Source organism: Trichomycterus rosablanca, chromosome 3, assembly GCF_030014385.1.
Source record: "Trichomycterus rosablanca isolate fTriRos1 chromosome 3, fTriRos1.hap1, whole genome shotgun sequence".
Lineage (NCBI taxonomy): Eukaryota > Metazoa > Chordata > Actinopteri > Siluriformes > Trichomycteridae > Trichomycterus > Trichomycterus rosablanca.
The window spans coordinates 37,054,100-37,077,731 of NC_085990.1; the positions used below are offsets into that span (position 1 = coordinate 37,054,100).

Consider the following 23,632-nt stretch of genomic DNA (forward strand, 5'->3'; position numbering starts at 1 on the left):
ACAGAATGAACTCTTTTTGTCTGCTAGGTCAGCAGTATCATAGTTTTCAATCAGCGTATAATAGTGGGAGGTGATGGGGCAAAGCTGTCAGCAATGCTGTATATTTCCACCAGCTTGTAAAACCTGTAAGCTTTAACTCAAGGATTCAAGTTCAAGGATACACTATTTAAGACAGAAAATTACAAAGGACAAACCATTGACAGCAAGCAAATGTAGATTTTCAGAGCATTTTCTACTCATATTAACACTATGTCTGATTCTTCACTTGTTTTTTTAGTTATTCGTATATAATTTGCCATCTAAACAGACAAACAATGTGAAGCAGGAATCTGGGTCGATGGGAATATAGTGTATAATGGAAGGTGGGATCATGGGTGAGGATGAAAGTCCAGGCTAATCGAATTATGAAAAGGAGTTTTTTTAATTAGTTCCCTCGTCTCCAGATGAAGCAAGCAGTCATGACCTTGATTCTTACATCTGAGATTAGTACACGGCACACAGCATGACTCTGTGGTGGGCAATTAAAGCAGGCTACAGAACGAGTCTCTGCCCAGACCGTTCGATTCCTTCTCACTCACAGCTGGTCAGATGTGGGTGCAGTTTCAATAATCCAAAACTGTTTTGAATGATAAAAAATGGGCTAAAACCAAGAAAGTAGTGTTGTTTTAGCCACACCCATTGCTAACAGGCATTAGTGTCTGACCTCTTATATGCTAATGTGACTGCACGGGCACAAATTTCCACATACAAACTACAATCTCTTTAAAAGGCCTAATAAAAATAAATCCACTTTGGCAAATACAAGACTGATGATTTTTTAAAAAAGATACTATATATTTTAAAACAACAGCTTATTAGCAGTATTATTAGAATTTAACGTCATGTTTTCTATTTTTTTTATGCATTTTCTCCCCATTTTCCTCCCGATTTAGCACAGTCATACCAGATTGCATCTGAGGAAAGAATGTTGCTGCCCACGCCTGACATGTGCATAGACCTCCTCTTCACGCCCATGCATTCTGCACAGGCATCTCTTCCACCAATCACGGTCCTTACACAGCATATAAAGATCCCACCCATACATAGTCCGGTTGTCCCACCCTAGCAGATACAGTGGCCAATTAGTATTTGCTGCAGGCACTGCCAATTATGGCTGCCAGATGGCCGGTGGCAATGCCGAGTTTCGAACTGAGGAGTTCAGAATCTTGGCGCTGGTGTGGTAGCGGAATATCCCGCTGCGCCACCTGGGTGCCCTACCGTCATGTTTAACACACTTTGGTTACATTCATGACAGAACAGGTAATTACTAGCTACACAAGATTTTTTTTATTCTTTTAATTTCAAACACAGTCATGGACAATTTTGTACTTTGTCTTGTCTTTGGACTGTGGGAGGAAATCAATGACACAGGGAGAACATGCAAACTCCACACAGAAAGGACCCCTTCACCTGGGAATAGAACCCAGGACCTTTCTGCTGTGAGGCAACAGACGCCCCAAAAGCTTTAGTATTAAATTATATATGATATATATGAAATATATATGATTCAGAAAGTGGGGAATAAAAAAAGAAGTAAGATGCTTAGGGAGTGAAAACTTACTACACTGATGTCCCTGGAGTGAGATGTCTTTAATAGCCAGCAAGCCTGGTTGCCCTGAGGTCACCACTTCAAAAATAAGCTAGAGAAAGAAAAAGAGAAAAAAAACATTAATGAATGGCATACGAAAAGCAGCGTGAAATCATCTCATAAAAATACAATATATGTACTACTTATCAGTGCATTTGTAACAATGCTCACTTTACTGACATGACTTTCCACATTTTTTTTGGAGTGTGTCTATGGGAATGGATGTCCATTCAGTGAAAAGAGGATTTGTGAGGAATGGCATCAATGTTAAGCGCTCAAGTGGCACAACAGTGTATTATGTTTGAATCTCAGTGGTGCTATAGACTGGCTGAGCGTCTATACAGACATCATTGGCTATGTCTAAGGGGAGTGATGGCTGAAGGCCTGTGATGGATTGGTGCCCTGTCCAGGGTGTTCCTGCCTTGCACCCAGTGTTTTCTGGTGAAACTGGACCCGCCGTAACCTTGAGCAGGTTGATTAAAATAAAATGTGTTGTAATTCATGCCAAATGTGTTTAGGTGAGTAAAGGTCCATGCTGGTTACTAAAGTTCCTCCACACAGAAGTCATTAAATCATCTTTTTAAGCTTTGTGCACAGGCTAGACCAGTAAATGCCATTAATATAAGAATATCATTTTGATTTTATACACCTGTTAGCACTGAATGTACCTGAACTAAATATTTAAGAGAAATGTATACATATTTTAGACTTGTGAGTTTCTTTTAAGTTTGAGGAAACGAGAAGCAGAAACTTGCACACAGTGAACAGCTGGTATGGTTTATAGAGTCCTGCTGATTCTTGCTTTTTGTAGTTTCAGGAGGAGAGCAGACTGTGAGGGCTTCACTACTTTCCAAACATTCATCAAAACCAAGAGCCATAAAGCTATTGTGAGGAAACACATTTCCCACAGGCCTAAGAGGGAAGAGAGTTAGATTTCCATGATCCGTTTACTATGATGTTTTAGGTTAGTCATGTTAGTCCATCATCAGCAGGCTAATCATTCACATTTTCCACAGACAGGACTGGGCAGAGTCATTCTCACACTCTGACCACAGAACACACAACAGACAGAGAGAAAGTAAACGTCAGAGAAAAAGAGCTTTGCATTCCATGACCCTATCAGTCAGGAACCAACTGGTTAAAACACACATGCTGGCTGTCCGGTGCTCTCAGATTACAGGTTATCCACCATAGACTGATTCACAACCCAAAGCCATTGTAAATATTACTGAGGACGAACCCATTCCAAGGTTGGGAAAGGGGAAAATGTAAATAAAAAAAAGAGTTGAAATTTAGTTGTAGGTTCAAGATTCAAGTTGTTGTAATAATAAATGTGCAAGGCAGCAATCATAATACAGGTGTACAAAATGAAAATAATAAAAATAGAAGAGAAAATTAAAACTAATAAAAAATATTTATTTCAATTCATTCACCACCGTTTTATCCTGGTCAGGGCCATGTATTCCGCCTCTTTCCCAAATAAAGCTTGGATATTTACTATTTCAACCTATCTTTTTTGCACGTTACTGTGCTGTGAATTTAATTTTGAATCAATATACAGAAATTGGGATTTTTACCCATTAATCTACACTTAATAACCAATAATAACAAAGTAAAAACATTGTTTTACAGTCTTTTATTTTTTTAATCAACAACTGAAATATTGTATCCATTAAAGTATGCAGACCCTGTATTTAGTATTTTGTGGAAATCCCTTTGGCAGCAATTACAGCTGCAACTCTTCTTGGATATGTCTCTATACGCTTCGCACACCTGGATTTGGGCAGTTTATCTTATTTTTCAAGGCAGATCCTTTCAAGGTCTGTCAGATTGTATGGTGAATCTGTAAACTGCCACCATCAGATCTCTCAACAGCTGTTTGATTTTGCTTGCACTCTTACCAGTCTCCCTGTCCCTGCAGCAGAGAAGCACCCCCATAGCATGATGCTGCCACCACCAAGTTTCAGTGTGTAGGCATGGTATCATTCCAGTGAAGTGCAGTGCATGTTTTAGTCAGATATGGTGATTGCTGTTTGCTTAAATTGAATTGAATACCAGATAATCGTATTCTTCATGTTGTCAGCGAGTCCTTTACATGCCTTTTATTCAACAGTGGCTTCAGTCTTACCATTGCTATGATTGATAAAGAGCTGCAGAGATAGTTGTCAGTCCAACAGGTTCTCCAATACCCACATAGAACTTTTAAAACTCAGTGGCAGCTGAACACTTCTTGTCTGGATGCTTGATTTGGCCACTACTAAGAAGGTTCAAGGTTGTGCCAAGCTTCTTCCATTTCAAAATGATTGAGGTCACTGTGGTCCCGGAAACACTGAAATCCTCAGATATTGCTTTTTATTTATGCCTTGATCTATGCCTTGCCACAGTTCAGTTCCTTGGACCTCATGGCTTGGTTTTTGTCCTGGCAATGCAATTTGAATTGTGGGCTCTTCCCAAACTATGTCCAACCAAGTCAGACTGTAACAGGTGTACTCCAACTGAATTCTTGACACATTTCAGAGATAAATACAAAAAAAAACAGAATGCATCACAGCAAAGATAGTAAATACAAGATTTTAGTTTTTGTTTTTTAGTTCATTTTTGGAAAAAAAAAATTGGCACTTATATCCATTCAAAATAAATTTAATAGTACTTAAATTAAATTAATCTTTAATAACCAATTCATCCTGATCAGGATTATAGTGGGAAAATGTGGAAATCCACTGTGGCCAAGGTTGCAATTCAGTTCAGGCCATTACAGCCAAGCGTTTCTTGCCATGAGGGTCTATAGTATGTTCCCTGTTCATGGTAATACAATGAAAATGTATTGCTTCATGCTTCTGCTACACTATATAAAATGTTTACAAATGTTTATACATTTTACCCTGATTAATGTCTTAAGATACTTTAGATCAATCAAGTATTTAAATGCTCTAACCCTAATCATAGTATTAGGTATTGGTACACATAATTCGTGTTTCCACAATTTAGATGAAAAAAGCATAAGCAAGATAGGTGAGCAGTAAACAAATCGCAATAGCTACTCTATTCTTTAAATGTTCCTTGCTACCAGGGCATCAGTAGGCCAAAACAACAAAAGCAGATAATTCTACTTTTTGTTGCCTAGTAAGCAAATGTCACTTCAATGCATGCTGACCAAAAACCATCCAAACAACTCATTAGTGTTAGATGACACTGTGTGCCCATTCAAACAAGATGCTTTTATTAAACCATCCAATAGAGTTTACATTGATTTTCCATCTGCTTTTTTTGAGGAACCATTGTAATTGGCTAGGCTGCTAATTAGGGCTTTATTAAGAGCTAATTTAAAGAAAATGAAACACCAATCTTGGGCATGTGAAATGTCATGGTGAGCCTGAGGCAAACTGAATCTGTGGTGTTGATGTGTGTCACAGCACTGCACAGTAAAAATGTTCTGCTCCCCAAAGGCCTCTTAGAAATAGCCAATGGGCCACAGGCAATCTGTTGTTAAACTGTTTTAATTAGCTCGATTTATAATGGCTCAATTACTGAAGCTGTTATTACTTCTTATAAAAAAAAAAACACATCAGATTTAGAAAATATAGTTTTGAGAAAAGTAGTCCTATTGCATTGTACACTTAATGTACAAGAAACTATCTAGCTGACACTCAATACTGGAACATGCAAGACGCCTTTTGTTTGGTGGCTGTAAGCTTACATTTACAGTTATATTTACATTTCCGGCATTTAGCAGATGCTTTCATCCAGAACGACTTACAATTAGGACTGAACATGGTTTTGAGCAATTGAGAGTAAGGGCCTTGCTCAGGGGCCCAACAGTGACAACTTGGCAGTGACGGGGCTTGAACCAGCAAACTTCTGGTTACTAGCCCAGTACCTTAAACACTTGGTTACAGCTTGCCCAGCTACAGCTTATATGCATAAACAGTACAACAAAATTATTTTTTCAAATATCTCAGCTTGTTTGGAAGCTGGGGTCAGAGCGCAGGGTCAGCCATTGAATGGCACCTGGAGCAGACAGCCTCCAGAGAGCTCAAGGGCCCAACAGTGGCTGCATGGCATAGCTGGGACTCAAACCCTCAACCTTTCAGTTGACAGCCCAAAGCCCTACCCACTAGGCTAACACTAATGCCAAGTTCACACTACGCGACTTTCCAACTCGTCAGGTCGCTATACAGTTCAAACTACACGACCGGATCTCTTGTTTTTTTGGGAGTCTTTCAAGTCGGTGTGGGTTTCACACTACACAACTGATCGGGGGTTTCACACTACACCATCTATCACCAACTGGAATCGCAGGCGAGCTTTTCTGGTCTCCCAAACTATGTTCTGTCACGAAAACAAAGAAGTGACGAGGGGTTTAATGATACCACGTCCAAAAATGCACATCAACAAGTAGCGAGCGATCAAAGTTTGTGCGCTGATGTGCAGCATAAAATCAAGTAAAAAAAATTGGCTATGCGAACAGCATGGATTGTTCTGTAGTGAGTTGGAGGTCAATAAATATTTTTTGCAATGCAACGTTGGTGTTATGTTTTGAGAACGATGAGAAAAAACTTGTGTGTGTGCTAATGTATTCTGATATAAACTATATTATGCCCCTGCCCCACCTTTTTACAACTCCTCTCCTGCGTTTCCCCCACACCGTATCTTGCATTCTCATTGGCTGTTCGACATAGCACTTATTGCCAGTTGGGCGACTCATATCCAGATATTTGACATGCTAGATATATTTCTTCAGTCGCTCGGATCGAGTTGTTGAGTAGTTCACACACAGCGATTGAGAGTTGAGTTTTGATCGCCGAGCGAACCCAGAGTTGCTCCCGAGTCAGCAAATCTAGCGCCGACCAGTCGGCAAGTGAAAATCAGGGCAAAAATCGTGTAGTGTGAACTAGGCATAAGCTGCATGGCATAAACCATGTAGTCAGTAGACATTGTTTCAAAGCATCTTTACAAAATCCGGTAACGGCAGACGAAAAACCCTTGTTAAGCAAGCCGATGGCGACAGTGGCAAGGAAAAATGCCCTTAAAATTACAGGAGGAAACCTTGAGAGGAACCAGACTCAGCAGGGAACCATCCTCTTTGGGTGGCCTGGAGAATTGTTTCAATGAATAGTATTTACACAAATCATATATACACAAACTTCATGTAAACTAAAAGTTATACCTAGCAAATAGAATAAACAAGCAACTGGAGTTCTTCATTCAGTCCAGTCTTTTATAAAGTTTGTAGTGAGATCTGGACTGTGTTTCTGCTCCTTTTCATATTTATAGTCACTGTATAGAATTGTTTGTGAAAGAAAAGCTCACCCTTTCAACACATACTGATCATGCACTAGTGGACTTTTCCTTCTCACCTGTAATTCAGAAGCTATAAATGGCCACACAATAACATCCTACAGAACCAAACAGCACAAAATGTCAGGGAAGATCACAGCGCACCTGGCTGCAGTAATTATCATATTCAAATTACATAGTGTGGTTTATTAAAAGTTTTGAAAAAGCGACCCAACCAAAGACGCAATTAGTTCTGGTTTTCTGCCATTGTAGAGCTGAAGAAAAGAGCGATGGATGATGAGAAAAGATAAAAACACAAACCCTGTCATTACAAACTGAAAGACAATGTAATGCCTGAGTACCAGGTGGTTTCATTCTGACAAACACTTAAGATACTGTGTAATTACACAAGCTCATAATTACCTCATCCTTGCTAATTAGCTATGATAACATGGATTACTGATTCTATTGTTAATATCTGTAATATTAATAAGTCAGAACTGCATGCTTTAGCAGTGATGCCTTGCACTGGCATATAAAAATGGAAAGCTGATGTGGTGGTGAAGTGTCTCACACTACATACATCCTAAATAACCAACAGATGGTGGTTATCATATATACATAATATATTATGTATACAGTGTATCACAAAAGTGAGTATACCCCTCACATTTCTGCAGATATTTAAGTATATCTTTTCATGGGACAACACTGACAAAATGACACTTTGACACAATGAAAAGTAGTCTGTGTGCAGCTTATATAACAGTGTAAATTTATTCTTCCCTCAAAATAACTCAATATACAGCCATTAATGTCTAAACCACCGGCAACAAAAGTGAGTACACCCCTAAGAGACTACACCCCTAAATGTCCAAATTGAGCACTGCTTATCATTTTCCCTCCAAAATGTCATGTGACTCGTTAGTGTTACTAGGTCTCAGGTGTGCATAGGGAGCAGGTGTGTTCAATTTAGTAGTACAGCTCTCACACTCTCTCATACTGGTCACTGAAAGTTCCAACATGGCACCTCATGGCAAAGAACTCTCTGAGGATCTTAAAAGACGAATTGTTGCGCTACATGAAGATGGCCAAGGCTACAAGAAGATTGCCAACACCCTGAAACTGAGCTGCAGCACAGTGGCCAAGATCATCCAGCGTTTTAAAAGAGCAGGGTCCACTCAGAACAGACCTCGCGTTGGTCGCCCAAAGAAGCTGAGTGCACGTGCTCAGCGTCACATCCAACTGCTGTCTTTGAAAGATAGGCGCAGGAGTGCTGTCAGCATTGCTGCAGAGATTGAAAAGGTGGGGGGTCAGCCTGTCAGTGCTCAGACCATACGCCGCACACTACATCAAATTGGTCTGCATGGCTGTCACCCCAGAAGGAAGCCTCTTCTGAAGTCTCTACACAAGAAAGCCCGCAAACAGTTTGCTGAAGACATGTCAACAAAGGACATGGATTACTGGAACCATGTCCTATGGTCTGATGAGACCAAGATTAATTTGTTTGGTTCAGATGGTCTCAAGCATGTGTGGCGGCAATCAGGTGAGGAGTACAAAGATAAGTGTGTCATGCCTACAGTCAAGCATGGTGGTGGGAATGCCATGGTCTGGGGCTGCATGAGTGCAGCAGGTGTTGGGGAGTTACATTTCATTGAGGGACACATGAACTCCAATATGTACTGTGAAATACTGAAGCAGAGCATGATCCCCTCCCTCCGGAAACTGGGTCGCAGGGCAGTGTTCCAGCATGATAATGACCCCAAACACACCTCTAAGACGACCACTGCTTTATTGAAGAGGCTGAGGGTAAAGGTGATGGACTGGCCAAGCATGTCTCCAGACCTAAACCCAATAGAACATCTTTGGGGCATCCTCAAGCGGAAGGTGGAGGAGCGCAAAGTCTCGAATATCCGCCAGCTCCGTGATGTCGTCATGGAGGAGTGGAAAAGCATTCCAGTGGCAACCTGTGAAGCTCTGGTAAACTCCATGCCCAGGAGAGTTAAGGCAGTTCTGGGAAATAATGGTGGCCACACAAAATATTGACACTTCAGGAACTTTCACTAAGGGGTGTACTCACTTTTGTTGCCGGTGGTTTAGACATTAATGGCTGTATATTGAGTTATTTTGAGGGAAGAATAAATTTACACTGTTATATAAGCTGCACACAGACTACTTTTCATTGTGTCAAAGTGTCATTTTGTCAGTGTTGTCCCATGAAAAGATATACTTAAATATCTGCAAAAATGTGAGGGGTGTACTCACTTTTGTGATACACTGTATATGATATATACAATATATATATATACTTTATACAAATATATATACAGGGGTTGGACAAAATAACTGAAAAACCTGTCATTTTAGTGTGGGAGGTTTCATGGCTAAATTGGACAAGTCTGGTGGCCAATCTTCATTAATTGCACATTGCACCAGTAAGAGCAGAGTGTGAAGGTTCAATTGGCAGGGTAAGAGCACAGTTTTGCTCAAAATATTGCAATGCACACAACATTATGGGTGACATACCAGAGTTCAAAAGAGGACAAATTGTTGGTGCACGTCTTGCTGGCGCATCTGTGACCAAGACAGCAAGTCTTTGTGATGTATCAAGAGCCACGGTATCCAGGGTAATGTCAGCATACCACCAAGAAGGACAAACCACATCCAACAGGATTAACTGTGGACGCAAGAGGAAGCTGTCTGAAAGGGATGTTCGGGTGCTAACCCGGATTGTATCCAAAAAACATAAAACCACGGGTGCCCAAATCACGGCAGAATTAAATGTGCACCTCAACTCTCCTGTTTCCACCAGAACTGTCCGTCGGGAGCTCCACAGGGTCAATATACACGGCCGGGCTGCTATAGCCAAACCTTTGGTCACTCGTGCCAATGCCAAACGTCGGTTTCAATGGTGCAAGGAGCGCAAATCTTGGGCTGTGGACAATGTGAAACATGTATTGTTCTCTGATGAGTCCACCTTTACTGTTTTCCCCACATCCGGGAGAGTTACGGTGTGGAGAAGCCCCAAAGAAGCGTACCACCCAGACTGTTGCATGCCCAGAGTGAAGCATGGGGGTGGATCAGTGATGGTTTGGGCTGCCATATCATGGCATTCCCTTGGCCCAATACTTGTGCTACATGGGCGCGTCACTGCCAAGGACTACCGAACCATTCTGGAGGACCATGTGCATCCAATGGCGGTGCCGTGTATCAGGATGACAATGCACCAATACACACAGCAAGACTGGTGAAAGATTGGTTTGATGAACATGAAAGTGAAGTTGAACATCTCCCATGGCCTGCACAGTCACCAGATCTCAATATTATTGAGCCACTTTGGGGTGTTTTGGAGAAGCGAGTCAGGAAACGTTTTCCTCCACCAGCATCACGTAGTGACCTGGCCACTATCCTGCAAGAAGAATGGCTTAAAATCCCTCTGACCACTGTGCAGGACTTGTATATGTCATTTCCAAGACCAATTGACGCTGTATTGGCCGCAAAAGGAGGCCCTACACCATAGTAATAAATTATTGTGGTCTAAAACCAGGTGTTTCAGTTATTTTGTCCAACCCCTGTATATATATATATATATATACATACATATATTTATAAAGATATATACATATATTTATATACATATATTTTGTATACATATATACAAAATATACATAATATATTGCATATCTAACTATAGTGTCTATCTGTTGGAAGAAGGTTTTTGACTTTTTTGATAAAGAATTTTGTAACACTACAGCCAGGACAGAGTACGGGTTCTCTATTAGAATAAATAGGATATGGAATGGTAAACCTGCGAGCGGGCACAATCCTTATGCTGCATTCACAAGGACAATTGATGTGCGGTGCTGATTTATAAAGGGCTTGATTTTATAAACAGAGATGATTTTCTCACATTACTAAGAAACTCAGTCTTAAATCATTCTTAAACCACATACTACATGTTTAATTTTTAAAATAGCATGTGCCCTAATGGAAGTGATCTAATCTATCATGTATTTACTACTACAGCATGGTGTACCAAACGCATAAAAATCCATAAAAGCAGTGACATGACCACCAAATATGTTTATTACTTGTGTCTGTTTTTTATTTTAAATGCTTTATCAATATCAGAGCCTATCCCTAAGTCAGCTCTTATGAATCATGTGTGTGATACTGTGTTTTACTGTCCACAGCACCAATCATTTTAGATTTCTAAATCTGCATTTGTAAAGTGCAACTTTTCTTAACCATACCAGTTGGCAAACTGTAACACTAATGAACATTTGGTATATTAGAGCCCTAAAGATAAATTATTCCCGTTTTCTTTTTATCTCTGACCAGATCTGTGTAGCCCTGCTAATAAATATATTTTATGCATTTGTGCATTCTTTGCATCAGACACATTTATTTAACAGTCCATGTGAAATCCTGTTCTTCAAAAGCTAAATACATGATTCAGTTATAACATATAATAACATAATAAAACAGTACTATACAAGTTCTTGAGTATTACTTTATTATTACTAATGTATCTGTTCTAAAGACTAAACCTGCATTTGCTACCTTCTTGTTTCCTTTTGTGCCTGCCTCTTTCTCTTTGGTCGAGTCTATAAAAGAGCTTTTCAGTCACAAAAAGCAAGTCTATGGTGCCACTTCTTCATACAATGGCTTTTCTGCCATTAGAGCTCCATGCTGGGGCCTTAGTGAACGGCCGGTATGCAGAGGCTGCTTCTTATTCTCCCGCCGTTTAGCCAAAACCAGAGATGCAGCTTAAAAATCAGCCGCACGAGCACCAGGGGTCAATTTTAGCAAGACATAATTGGGACTTTTCTTTACAATTAAAATGGTTTCCCTATGAGACACAACATGCAATGCTTCAACAGCATGACAGGCGTCAAATCAGCCTACCAGGGTAGCTTTGTTGTGCTGTGTCAACTTAGGTGAAAAAAACTAATTAGTAAGTAAGGCGCTCTGCTGTGCACAATGCTAAAAAAGCCTTTCCTGTTGATGTGGACAAAGTAAACTCTCTGGAAAGGTCGTAAATACTATAATGACAAAAGCATTGTTTTATTCTAGGCAAAAAGATCTTCAAATACACAAGGGATCTTCAAAAAGTTTCCACACCTTTATATTTTGGTTGGAAACGGTGAGGGTGGGAGGAGTAGTAATTGGTCGTGTCTGAGAGACTGAGAGAGAGCTCATAGTCCAGATTTAGCGCCATCTGATTTCCAGCTTTTTGGCCTGCTCAAAGAAGCTTTAAGGGGAAGAAGATTTTCATGTGATGATGATGCAAATATAGAAATATGATTGGCTGTTGGGTGTTCCACACAGTGTTTCTGGTGAAACCAGACCAGGAATGACCCTGACCAGAATATGAAAATGACATAAATCCACTCTTTATTTACTGATCTTTTATGAGTAGGGATGCCAGGTTATGCCAAATTTTACCCGAAAAGTAAACCTTACAAACAGAAACATCTCAGACAGGTTGTGGGAATCAAAGCTGGGTTGCTGAAAGTCCTTACCTGGTAAAAGTTGGGCCAGAAGGTGCTGACTGCCAGTTCAATTTGCTTCCATGTATGAAAGGCTGGACCTGAAGAGTTCCACACAGGAAATCCCATGGGGCTGTTGTTCTCTTTGACATAGATGTAGAGCTGGCCCGGACTCGAGCCCTCACTACTGGCTCCGTAATACTGAAAGGTGAGGCAGTGGGTATCATTTTCCTTCAGCTGGGCAACGATCAGTTGGGCTTTTTGCCCAGAAAACCTCCCAGATGTGTTCACCATCATGAAGGCTGAACCTGCACAGAAGAAAAAGTACATTTCTGTAAATTTACTGTAATATTGTCAGTGCAAAAATATTTTGGCTTATAAAGCGACAACACAATATCTCCAGTATATTTCAAGCAACCCACAGCAAATGACCCAGGCAACACAAACACTGCAAACCAAAAAACAAAATGAAATAAACTTAATCAATAAATTGGTGGTGATCTGGTCGCACTGTGATTTACACAATGTAATGTAAAACCTACAAAAAATGGGGCATGTGTGTACAAGTTAATTTCGTGTTTATGTGCCTGTTAAAATTTGTTTATTTATTATTTTTCTCTCTGACCCATTTTTTTGGCTTGGGTTTGAAAAACTCTGTACTACAACACCGGTTCTTTCTATTGTGTGATTTCATAATAGCAGCAAATATGAAATTAAGCAAGCATTATAAGCATTATATCTAAGTACCTATTTAAATCCATTCTGTTTTTGTTTGCTTAATTAAATAAAAACACATTTTCTTTCATTTGTCTGAGGATGCAAGTGCTATCTCTCACTTAGCTAGCTCAGCAAGTGGGTGAAAACAAAACTGGGAGAAAATGTTGTAATTACGTATACATCGCGCTGCAAATTATTATTTATTAATTTCACCTTTTTTCCCCCAGTTCAGTCCTCATCGATTTCCTAATATAATTCTTTGGCGCACTGGCCAAAAGGACAACAGACTAGCACACTCACATGTGTAAACCATCAACCATTTCTTTACACTGGTCAATGACAAATTCTTACAAAAAGCACTAATGTAACCATTTATGTTTGTTGGCTTAACCAGACAGTAGGAGACACTGCTGAAGTGCCAAGGAAGTATATTCCCATTTGGACCTTCCCCCCTTAGACACAGCCCTTTTTGTCTCTTTAGTGCCTGTTTCGCACGTTGGCCTAGCCCTCTAAAGTGCTGTTCTGATTTACATTTTCAGCATTTAGCAGACACTTTTATTCAAAGGGACTTACAATTATGACTAAACACAATTCGAGCAATTGAGGGTTAAGGTCTTTGCTCAGGGGCCCAACAGCGGCAACCAGTGGCAACCTGTAGCAATCTAATGATTACTAGTCCAGTAACCGCTAAGCTACTGCTGTTTTTTTTTAGTTACGCCCTAACAGTAAAATGCCTATATTGTAAAATGACTGTAATTACTACAAATGAGTGTCTGTGCTAAAATAAACACTATTACCAAGTCATTTTCAGTTGTTTGTTATTGTATGTACATATTTAGTATCAGTCACTTGCAACCTCAGTCCAGTGTTTTTAAATCTGGGGTTTGAATCTTAGAGCTATTGGCTGGTTGTGCATCTACACGAACATGTTTGGCTATGTCTGAAGGTGGGGGTGACTGAACAGCCTAGCTATTGAGAGGTGCACTTGTCAGTGGCCTCTCAGTGTCGGTGCCAAGCAATCATAATCTGTGCAGCCACTGTTCGACCCTTGAGCAAAACCGTTAACCTTCTTAGTTCTTAGGGTATAGATTACATTCAGATAAAGTAAAACTAAAGCCTGACTGTCCATACACAAGCAAAATGACACAGGTTTCTGTGAATATGAAGCAACCAATGGCTGAAAAAGTGTCAGGCTGGAGGAGGTACCCACTTTCCCCAGCCAGCACAGGGGTGGTGGTGCTTGTATAAGGGGAAAGTTAATATTTCACCATGTGGTTTCACAGTGGACATTATTAAAATGACAACTCTTCCCAGTGACATGTCCACAATGTGAAAAATTCTTGGCTTGCAACCCTTAAGCAAGACCCTTAACCCTCTCTGCTCTCAGGGGTTGGAATACATCCTGCTAAAGTAAAACTAAAGACGCAATGTTTACAAAATATTTTTGTAGTTGAGCAATCCTGTCAGCAAGCTGTACATATAGTGACCTACACAGCTGTCTGTTCCGGGAAAACATCCCTCAGTAAAAACATTGTTCTGTGTAACACAAAGCCTAGCGTAGACACACCAAGGTCTCTGTAAACACACACTACCTCCCATGACCCAGCTAACTTAAAATATGACTGCACATATTCAAAGTCTTAGCTTCATGGATCCATCAGCATAAAACTGTTCAATCTCTTAACAAAGTCAACTCCATTTCAAAGTCAAGGTTGTTGCTGCATTAGCGGCAGAGAGAAATTCAAGATCCCAGCAGTGAGCAAACTGAAATATGCCAGTGAGTGATCTAAACCATATGCTTTAAAGTGCTCTAATGTGTGAACAGTTTGCTTGGCAAACACCAAGCTAGAAAAAAAGGGTCTAAAAGCACACAGAGGAAGTGTGTCTTCAGAATGGCTAATGAATAACCTCTACATAACATTAATAACAGCCTTCTCATCCTGAAACCCAGCTATTGACTCTCGGTCTGTGTGTGTTGACACAGCTCTAAATCCCTGAGGGCAAGAGAAAGAGAGAGGAGAATGGACAGACTCATCAGGAGTCAGTTCCACACGTTTGAAGTACATGAAATGAGTCGCTCAGCTTGGCAAATGTCTAATATCTGGGGCAATTGCTCTGGCATGCTTTACCTCTACACTCTATACAAGAATGTATAAAGGTGCTCAGGTAGCACCGTGGTCCAATATGCTAGTTGCCCACTGTGGACAGTTTAAGCTTCAAAGTTATTTATTTATATTTATTTATTAGGATTTTGACGTCATGTCTCTTTGGTTATATTTATGACAGGACAGGTAGTTACTGGTTACACAAGAGTCATCAGTTTAAGTTCAATTTCAAACACAGTCATGGACAATTTTGTGTCTCCAATTTACCTTTGGACTGTGGGAGGAAACCGGAGCTCCTGGAGGAAACCCACGCAGACACAGGGAGAACATGCTCCACACAGAAAGGACTCGGGAATCCACCCATCATGTCTTTGTGTGTCATGTCTCACATTTACAAAGTAACATGAACAGCATCATATTCTGATGTCACAATATATTTATCTGATTTCTAATTTCTGGTCAAAAGCATCATTAAATGTGCCAAAAATAAAGATATGACAGTAATATAACATTACAAATTCCTTGGTGCTTGGGTGGTACAGCGGTCTAACTAGCTAGCCCACCACTGCTGAGATCTTGAGCTTATCAATTCAAATCTTGGCTCTGCTATCTCCCAGCCGTCACCTAGACAGAAATGACCGGCTAAGTCTGAGGGTGAGCGAGCTGAAGGGATTCCTCATTGCTGCTGCAATTGCAACCTCTGCTGGCTGGTCAGTGGGCCCTGCACAGAAATGTTAAATAATGGAGATTCAGTGTGTGACTCTCCGTATGCAATACTGATCCCTGTGTGAACCCATCTCAGGCAGGTAAAGAGAAGCGTGTCAGAAAGAGGGACGGCCCGTTTTGGTCAGGGTAGGGGTCTGCAGCAGAGATACAATTGGGTAATTGGATATGACTAGATTGGGAGAACAAGAGAAACAGGCATGAATATAATAATAAAAATACTTATGCACATTTTCTTTTGTTGACGTTTGGCAAATACATTTGATATACATTAACCAAAATTAAGGACCAAATATATTTAAGTAAAAATACTGAGAAAAAACAATGTACCAGTATTTGAAATTACCACAAAAAAGGATGTAAAAATATAACATACCAAATAAAAATGTGCAAGATCAAGAGCTCATGTCAAATTGTGTGAGACATGTTTCACTAATGTTGAAACTATAGCAAACTGGAAACAAGACTGCTATGCTGGAGGCCAGTTTGAACATGACTAAGCGAAGGAACTGGCGAGAGAGCAGAAGAAAAGAAAAGAGGAGAGCGATTAGAAAAGCAACATGGTGTTAGGTTTGAGGCCCCGAGCTCCATCGGTTGCATTGCCGTCCTGCAGGGTGTACCATGGAAACGAAGAGTGTGGAGCAGCCATGTCACAAACAGGTTGGTCTGAATTAGTCTATTAGTACTCCACAGCTACCTTTCAGACCTGGCCTTAAACTAAAGCCTGGAGAGAAGGAGGATCAATACCACCACAATACTTTCTCAAGTGCAGCAAGGGGCAAATTGAACTGGAGAGGCACCATGCCAGCTCTTGACAATCACTACACTCTGGGTCAAGGGCCATTATAGAGGCGCTCCTGTCTATTTCAGGATTATACAAGTCTAATCATCGAGCTCTCTCTCGGAAGATTGATAGATGAACAATCTGAATGGCATATGCATTATATGGCTAAAAGCATTTGGACTCCCCTCCGTTTAGGTGGTTTAACCACACCCATTGCTAATAGATGTATAAAATCGATTATATAAATTAAAATACAGGCTTCCAACTTTGTGCCAACAGTTCAGGAGAGGTCCTGTTCAGGGTATTACTTGTGCCCAATGCTTTGACACATTGTGTCATGCTTCCGCTCCACCAATGCCGATCTCCGCTCCGATTGAGGAGAACGAAGCTAACCCACGCCCCCTCCGACACGCCGACACGTGGGCAGCAGCCGTATGCATTTTGTCAACTACAATTTGATGAGTGCCGTGCAGATCAGCACTGTGTACGAAGAGACGCACCCTGACAGCACTCTTTTCCCGTCTCTGTGCAGGCGCCATCAATCAGCCAGCAGAGATCGTAATTGCATTAGTTATGAGAGAGACCCTATCTGGCTTTTTTTTTAATATCCCACCCCTATCTGAACAACAGGCCAATCGTTGTTCATGTGGCTGCTCAGACTCGATACGATGTATTCAAGATCCCAGCTCTGGTGTCAGCGTGTGTTTTTACCGCTGCGCCACATGTTACAACAGTTTTAACGCCTGATGCTCTTCTTGACGCAACCTTCCTTATTTCATCTGGGCTTGGAACCGGCGCTGCTCCCGATGGCTAGGTTGTTCGACCATCCTGCTGCCCAGATCATATCTGTGAGGATGCCAGCCCGGTCAATAGCACTGCTAAGATTTGACCGTTGGATCTAGCGTATTGTACCACTGCGCCACTCAAGCGCCCAGATGTACGACATAAATAAACAGCATGCTCATACGAAACACAACCAAATATATGCTGGCAATTATTAAGCAAAATAAAGATATTATAATCTTTGCTTAACATCAGCAGCATTTTGAAGTGTCTGGATTCTAATGCATTCTGGTCCAGCCTGTAATTTGTAATAATTTTTACACTTTTTCTGGTTTCCCACTGTTGTGGTTTGTACCTGGTCTGGACATGTCTGGACCTGCTTGCACTATACACATAATTATATGTGGGGGATCTGCAAACAGACACCTAAACATCAACCCAACACTCCTTTGTAGTAGCTGATAAACAATGACTGGGTGACAGAAACATGCTCGGTCTTGTCTTTCTGTTTCCTGCAAAAAAAAAAAAAAATCAGGTCAGTGTTACCTCCCCTGGTTTCTGAAAGAGTATTTCCCTGAAAATAATAGCATTGATCTTGTTTGGCTTCTGTAAATTACATGGATTGTTCTGATCAATCAGAACTAGAATAATACTAAAGCATAAAAAAGCATGTGATGAAAGTGATAGAAGAGAAGCTTAGATGAGAAATGAGCCCTCAAATGTACTGACTGATCCTGAGTGAAGTCATTTATTAAAGCCTTCTATTAAAACCTTATTGCACTGAACTAATTTAACTGCACTTTAATTACTGACCCCTTGAGAGGGGGCAATTTGATCCAAAGACTCTTTATGCTAGCGTTTTTTAACCAGCCCTATGCTCCAATTTATACAGGGACATTTTATGTTATGAAGGACATTGAGAAGTTAAATTCAACAAGCTGCCTAATTACATCATTTCAGAGTTTTATTTTAACATATCTACAGTGGCATGAAAGATTCCTGCTTCTCTTTTGATACAAAACTGTTTTCCCTTTTTTCCAAATGTAGCATAGTCAATCCGCTGTTGGGGACCCCAACGGCATCCAAGGAGGGTGTATATTGGCGTGACACACACTCCCTCTAATGTATGTGCAGTCCACCAGTCTCCTCTTATTCACCCATACTTCGGGGGATTTGCGTACGGAGAGCCACGCCCCAATTTCTGCTCTCCTCCACTTTCTGTACAGGCACTCTGGGCAAACAAGCGTCTGTCCTTACACAGCGTTGATAACCCCACCCCTTAGTCCGTTTTTTCCCACCCAGTAGACTGGGGGCCAATGTGGCTGCTAGAGGGCACCCCACTGACCGGTAGCAGAGCTGAGATTTGAATCCGGGAGCTCAAAATCCCGACGCTGGTGTGCTAGCAAATTGCCACTTGGGCAGGAACACCCTTGACACAGCACCAATCTATGACAGGGATTCAGCCATTTACATTTACATTTTCAGCATTTAGCAGACGCTTTTATCCAAAGCGACTTACAGTACTGTGACAGTATACAGTCTAAGCAATTGAGGGTTAAGGGCCTTGCTTAAGGGCCCAACAGCAGCAACCTGGCACTACCACAGCCATCGAACATAGCCAATCATGTTTGTGCAGACAAACAGCCAGATCAAACCAGTGGTGGTGGGCTAGCATAATAGACCACCTGCTAGCCAAATGCTAAAAATCTAGAAAATCTTTTATCAATATGTGTAACCTAATACAGGAGGTAGAAAAATACTAGAATTACATAGGAGGAAATCTACAGAAAATCCCTTTTCTAGCTGGCGTTGACTGCTTGTGGGTAAAACTCCAGAAACAGTCACAGACTCGTTCATTATTAATAGCCGCTTTGTTCTGATCAGTGTTCCATGGGTTCCAGGACCTACGCACCATTACAAATTTACTAACTTACTTACACCTAGGGCCAATCGAGTAGCCAATCCACATACTGTAATGTTTTCATGCTGAAAGAAAAACAAAGTATCCCAAGAGAACACTCTTGCTTTTGGAAGAACATGGCAACCTCCACAGTAACTAAAGGAAAGGTTCTAAGCCTGGTCTCCAGGAGCCAGAATCTGTGCAGCACAAACTACACACCTTTGAAAGCTTTATACTTTATAGAATAGAGAAAAACAAACTCTGATCTCTGAATTTTCAGCATTTTCATTGGTATCGTTATAGCTGCCAACATCATAAATACTTAAATAATATTAGCTATGTTTATTTCTGTTCAACTGATATTTATATTGCACCACGCAATGTAATTCTGTTAAAGATGAAAATAAATGTATTAAAACATTACAGTAACACAACTTTATGCTAAGTTTAGGCTAATGCTAGCTATTTTTAGATCATTGCATTGATATTCAGGCATAAAGTGAAAGTAAAGAATTATGTTAAAGCTTTTTGTGTAGCTTATGTAAACCCTTTTACTAAAGACAGCATAGTTCACTCTCTTGACAGAACAAAACTAAGCATGGAGAAAACAAGCACAACAAATTAGCCAGTAAATGTAGATGATGTTCAAACACACTATCCTCGAGTCATGTGGCCAACACTACCAGCTGCCCCACAAAGTTGTCCCAAATGCTCATTAAAATGTAAGTGATATATTTTTCATTTTTCGTAATCATTAAAAATTACCATTAGTGAAAGCCCCATGATGGGAAATCTATTATTAAGAAAGTGACCCTGACTAACTGAAACAGAGGTAGCTGAGAATAATAGAAGAGAATACAAGCTTTTCATGTGGAATGACCTGACTACTTTTAAAATTATAATAGATGAAACTTAAAAAACACAGTGGATTATTTATTATCATTTGCACCTGCACTTTACATAAAACTGTCTACCTCACACATATCTGCACAATTATATACTCATTAAGAACCAATGTATAGTTATTTATTTTACATGTCTATTATATTATTATTATTATTATTATTATTTATATTATAATTATTATGGTTCTTATTATTATAATACATACCTAGTATCTCCATTCTTTTCAGACACTTTAGCAGACACTTTTATCCTCACTTTAATGCTCAAGGGCCAAACAGTGGCAACCTGGCAGTGGTGAGGTTTGAACCAGCAACCTTTTGTTAAGTAGTCCAGTACCTTAACCACTAGGCTACAACTGCCCTTATTATTATCATCATCATCATCATCATTATTATTACTATTATTATTCTAATACATACATAGTATTCCCATTCTTATGCTAATGCTTATTATGGTTCTTTTTCTTCTTATTATTATTATTAATATTAATATTATTATGGTTCTTATTACTATTATTCTTATTTTTCTTATTATCATTATTATTATTATCATTATTATTATTATTATTATTATTAATAATAATAATAAACATACCCAGTATTCCTATTTTTATGCCTATGCTTATTATTATTATTAATATTATTATGGTTCTTCTTCTTCTTCTTTTTCTTATTATTATTATTATTATTATTATTAGTGTACATACCTAATATTTACATTATTATGTTTATTATTATTATTATTATTATTAGTATTGTTATTATTATTATTATACATACCTAGTATTCCCATTCTTATGCTTATTATTATTATTATCATTATTAGTGTACATACCTAGTATTTACATTCTTATGCTTATTATTATTATTATTATTAGTGTACATACCTAGTATTTACATTCTTATGCTTATTATTATTATTATTATTATTATTATTGTTATCATTATTATTTGTATTATTATTATTATTATTATTGTTATTATTATTATTATTGTTATTATACATAGCTAGTATTCCCATTCTTATGCTTATGGTTATTATTAGCATTATAATAGTCTACTTCCTCTAGCTATAGTTATCATTATTATACTAACCATAGAAATGTAAGTTTACTGATGTTCTTTGTTTTTTTTCACAATGCTACTATTTGCACTTCTGGTAAACTGCATTTCATTGCCTTTGTACCTGTACTGAGCAATGACTCATTAGTTTTAGAACAGTCTCAAACAGAATACAAGACATTTATTGAGTTACTTCACACTTTATTTTGTAACAAGGCAAAGTTCAGGAATAAAGCTGACTATGTTAGTTTACACCTTATATGACCTGGCTCCAACATTTTCCCTTCTTTATTCAATGGCGTAATGTCTCCTTTCCAAATAAAATGGAAGCTTATCAGCCTGACAAAAAAGCCTGACGCGTGATCTTATAATTCCTCCCCTAAACTAATAGTGATTGTGTTATGTATTGAACTGTGAGAATTACAACTTGCTGGACAAGGTGGCTATAAAAATTGTGTGGTATAAATTCAATTACGATAGCAGATGGGCTCATGTTCTTGGTTTCTTATTGTTTTATAGCTGCGCTAATGTAGTACAACTGCTTTAGTGCTGCTATCGGGTATCACCGTCTGGAGCAGAAGTGTTTCTTTTGCTTCCTGGAGGCCTCCGATGGCCTGCACCTTAAGGAGGCGTGCAGAAAAATCCGGGCAGTAAAAAATGCAATTATGGCTGCGTTGCGTATAATAGAGTTGGCATCATCTTCATGTAACACACCTGCCATGTGCCATTTTGCACCTCATTAGACTAACAAAACCCTCCCCGCTTTACCCATAGAATAACGAAAGCAATCTGTTGATGATTCGTGTGAACAGGGACCGATTATCTGAGCGCTTAGCTATTTTTGTAGCTGCCGCTGTTTGAAGTTTGGTTTTAACTCAACTGGTATGCAATTTTTGTAAAAATCTTTTAATTGATAACCAACACTAACCAGTTAGACTTTAACCAACAACCCAGAAATATCAGTTCAGGAAACAAAAATGAATACTTGATAAGTTACTGTGTAACAGGGCAGGTGCAGCCCTGCAGTGCAAGAACTAAAAATGAACCTTATTTAAAGGAAGCTTAGCCACAAACAAAAAGGATAAAGGCAAAATAAAAGCGCCAGCCAAAATCATGTAAACAACCAAATTAAGTGAAATGACAGCTGGAAATTGAGAAAGTAGATAGAAAAGGGTTAGTCCAGAACTGATAACTGGTTGTCACAATATGGCAAGCTGCTGAGCACCTGCAAGAACCAAGTTCTCTGAAAAAGTACAGTGGTACCTTAAAACTCAGCTTCAATTGGTTCTGGGACAGGCATTGAGTTTAAAAGGTGTTGAGTTTCAAGGTATTTTTTCCCATAAGGATGTTTGGAAAACCTGTTAAGGCGTTCCATGGTCACATGGACTTGCATATATTTTAGGCTTATGTAAAATAATGGGTTTGTTTTTTATACACTGAAAATAACACAAATATAATATTTAAACACTGAAATAAAAAGCTGATTCTTACAATTTCTTAAAACCTCGAGCTGTAACACAAGTTTAAAAGTGAAACAGTGAGAAAAATCCAGATAAACACAGAAACATGTGGAGCTTTCAGAGTGAATCTGACAGTTATTCCACACAAATGCAGTTTGGTCTCATATTCACACTTTGATGACGTTTCACCGCACCGCTCAAGCCGGGCGCTAAACAAAGCAACTGTTTATTGTTAATTTAGAATTCAATAAATACATTTTAAAAACAAACTGAACATGTTGAGTTTAAGGGAAATGTTTAAGGTTACAAATTTCTCAATGAAGGGTGTTGAGTTTCATAGATTTTGGGTTTAGGGGAAGTTACAAGGTACCACTGTTAAAAAAAGGAAACCCAGAACAAGACAGGAACAGCAATGTACAAGCGGAACCCCACCCCACTAAGTGTGGGACCAACACTTGGGGTCCGCTGCAGGTTTTCTAATTTTACTATCAGATAAAGATAACACATGTAAACACACCATGCAGCTTTTAAATGACTATTTAATTTACTAAAGATTTATTCAATAACTATATTACCCATGTAAAAAAGTAATTACTTCCCTAATCTCTGTGGCATAATGTGCTACTATTTAAAACCTTCTAGCCTGCTTCACATTGCCAGACAGGTTCTATTTCAGTGATGTTTGGATCCTGGCAGTAATAATGCCTGGGTGTGGCTAGTGAAACTGAACCCAACTGTCAATTTAAAAAATTGGTTAACTGACTGATAAAGAGGGCACCCCCCAGGCGGGGCGGTCT

At 39.4% G+C, this 23,632-nt stretch overlaps 1 protein-coding gene across 5 annotated transcripts in view; it reads right to left on the minus strand.

Moving 5' to 3' along the window:
• Positions 1 to 23,632, minus strand: part of ptprma (protein tyrosine phosphatase receptor type Ma) — a 308,366-nt gene that overhangs the window by 182,075 nt on the left and 102,659 nt on the right. For all 5 annotated transcript variants that reach the window (XM_062991238.1, XM_062991237.1, XM_062991236.1 and 2 more), the window contains exons 3-4: positions 12,430 to 12,704; positions 1,601 to 1,679 (exon numbers count right to left, since the gene is read on the minus strand). In XM_062991238.1, the coding sequence (XP_062847308.1) occupies positions 1,601 to 1,679; positions 12,430 to 12,704 (354 nt within the window). The remainder of the gene's footprint in view (positions 1 to 1,600; positions 1,680 to 12,429; positions 12,705 to 23,632) is intronic.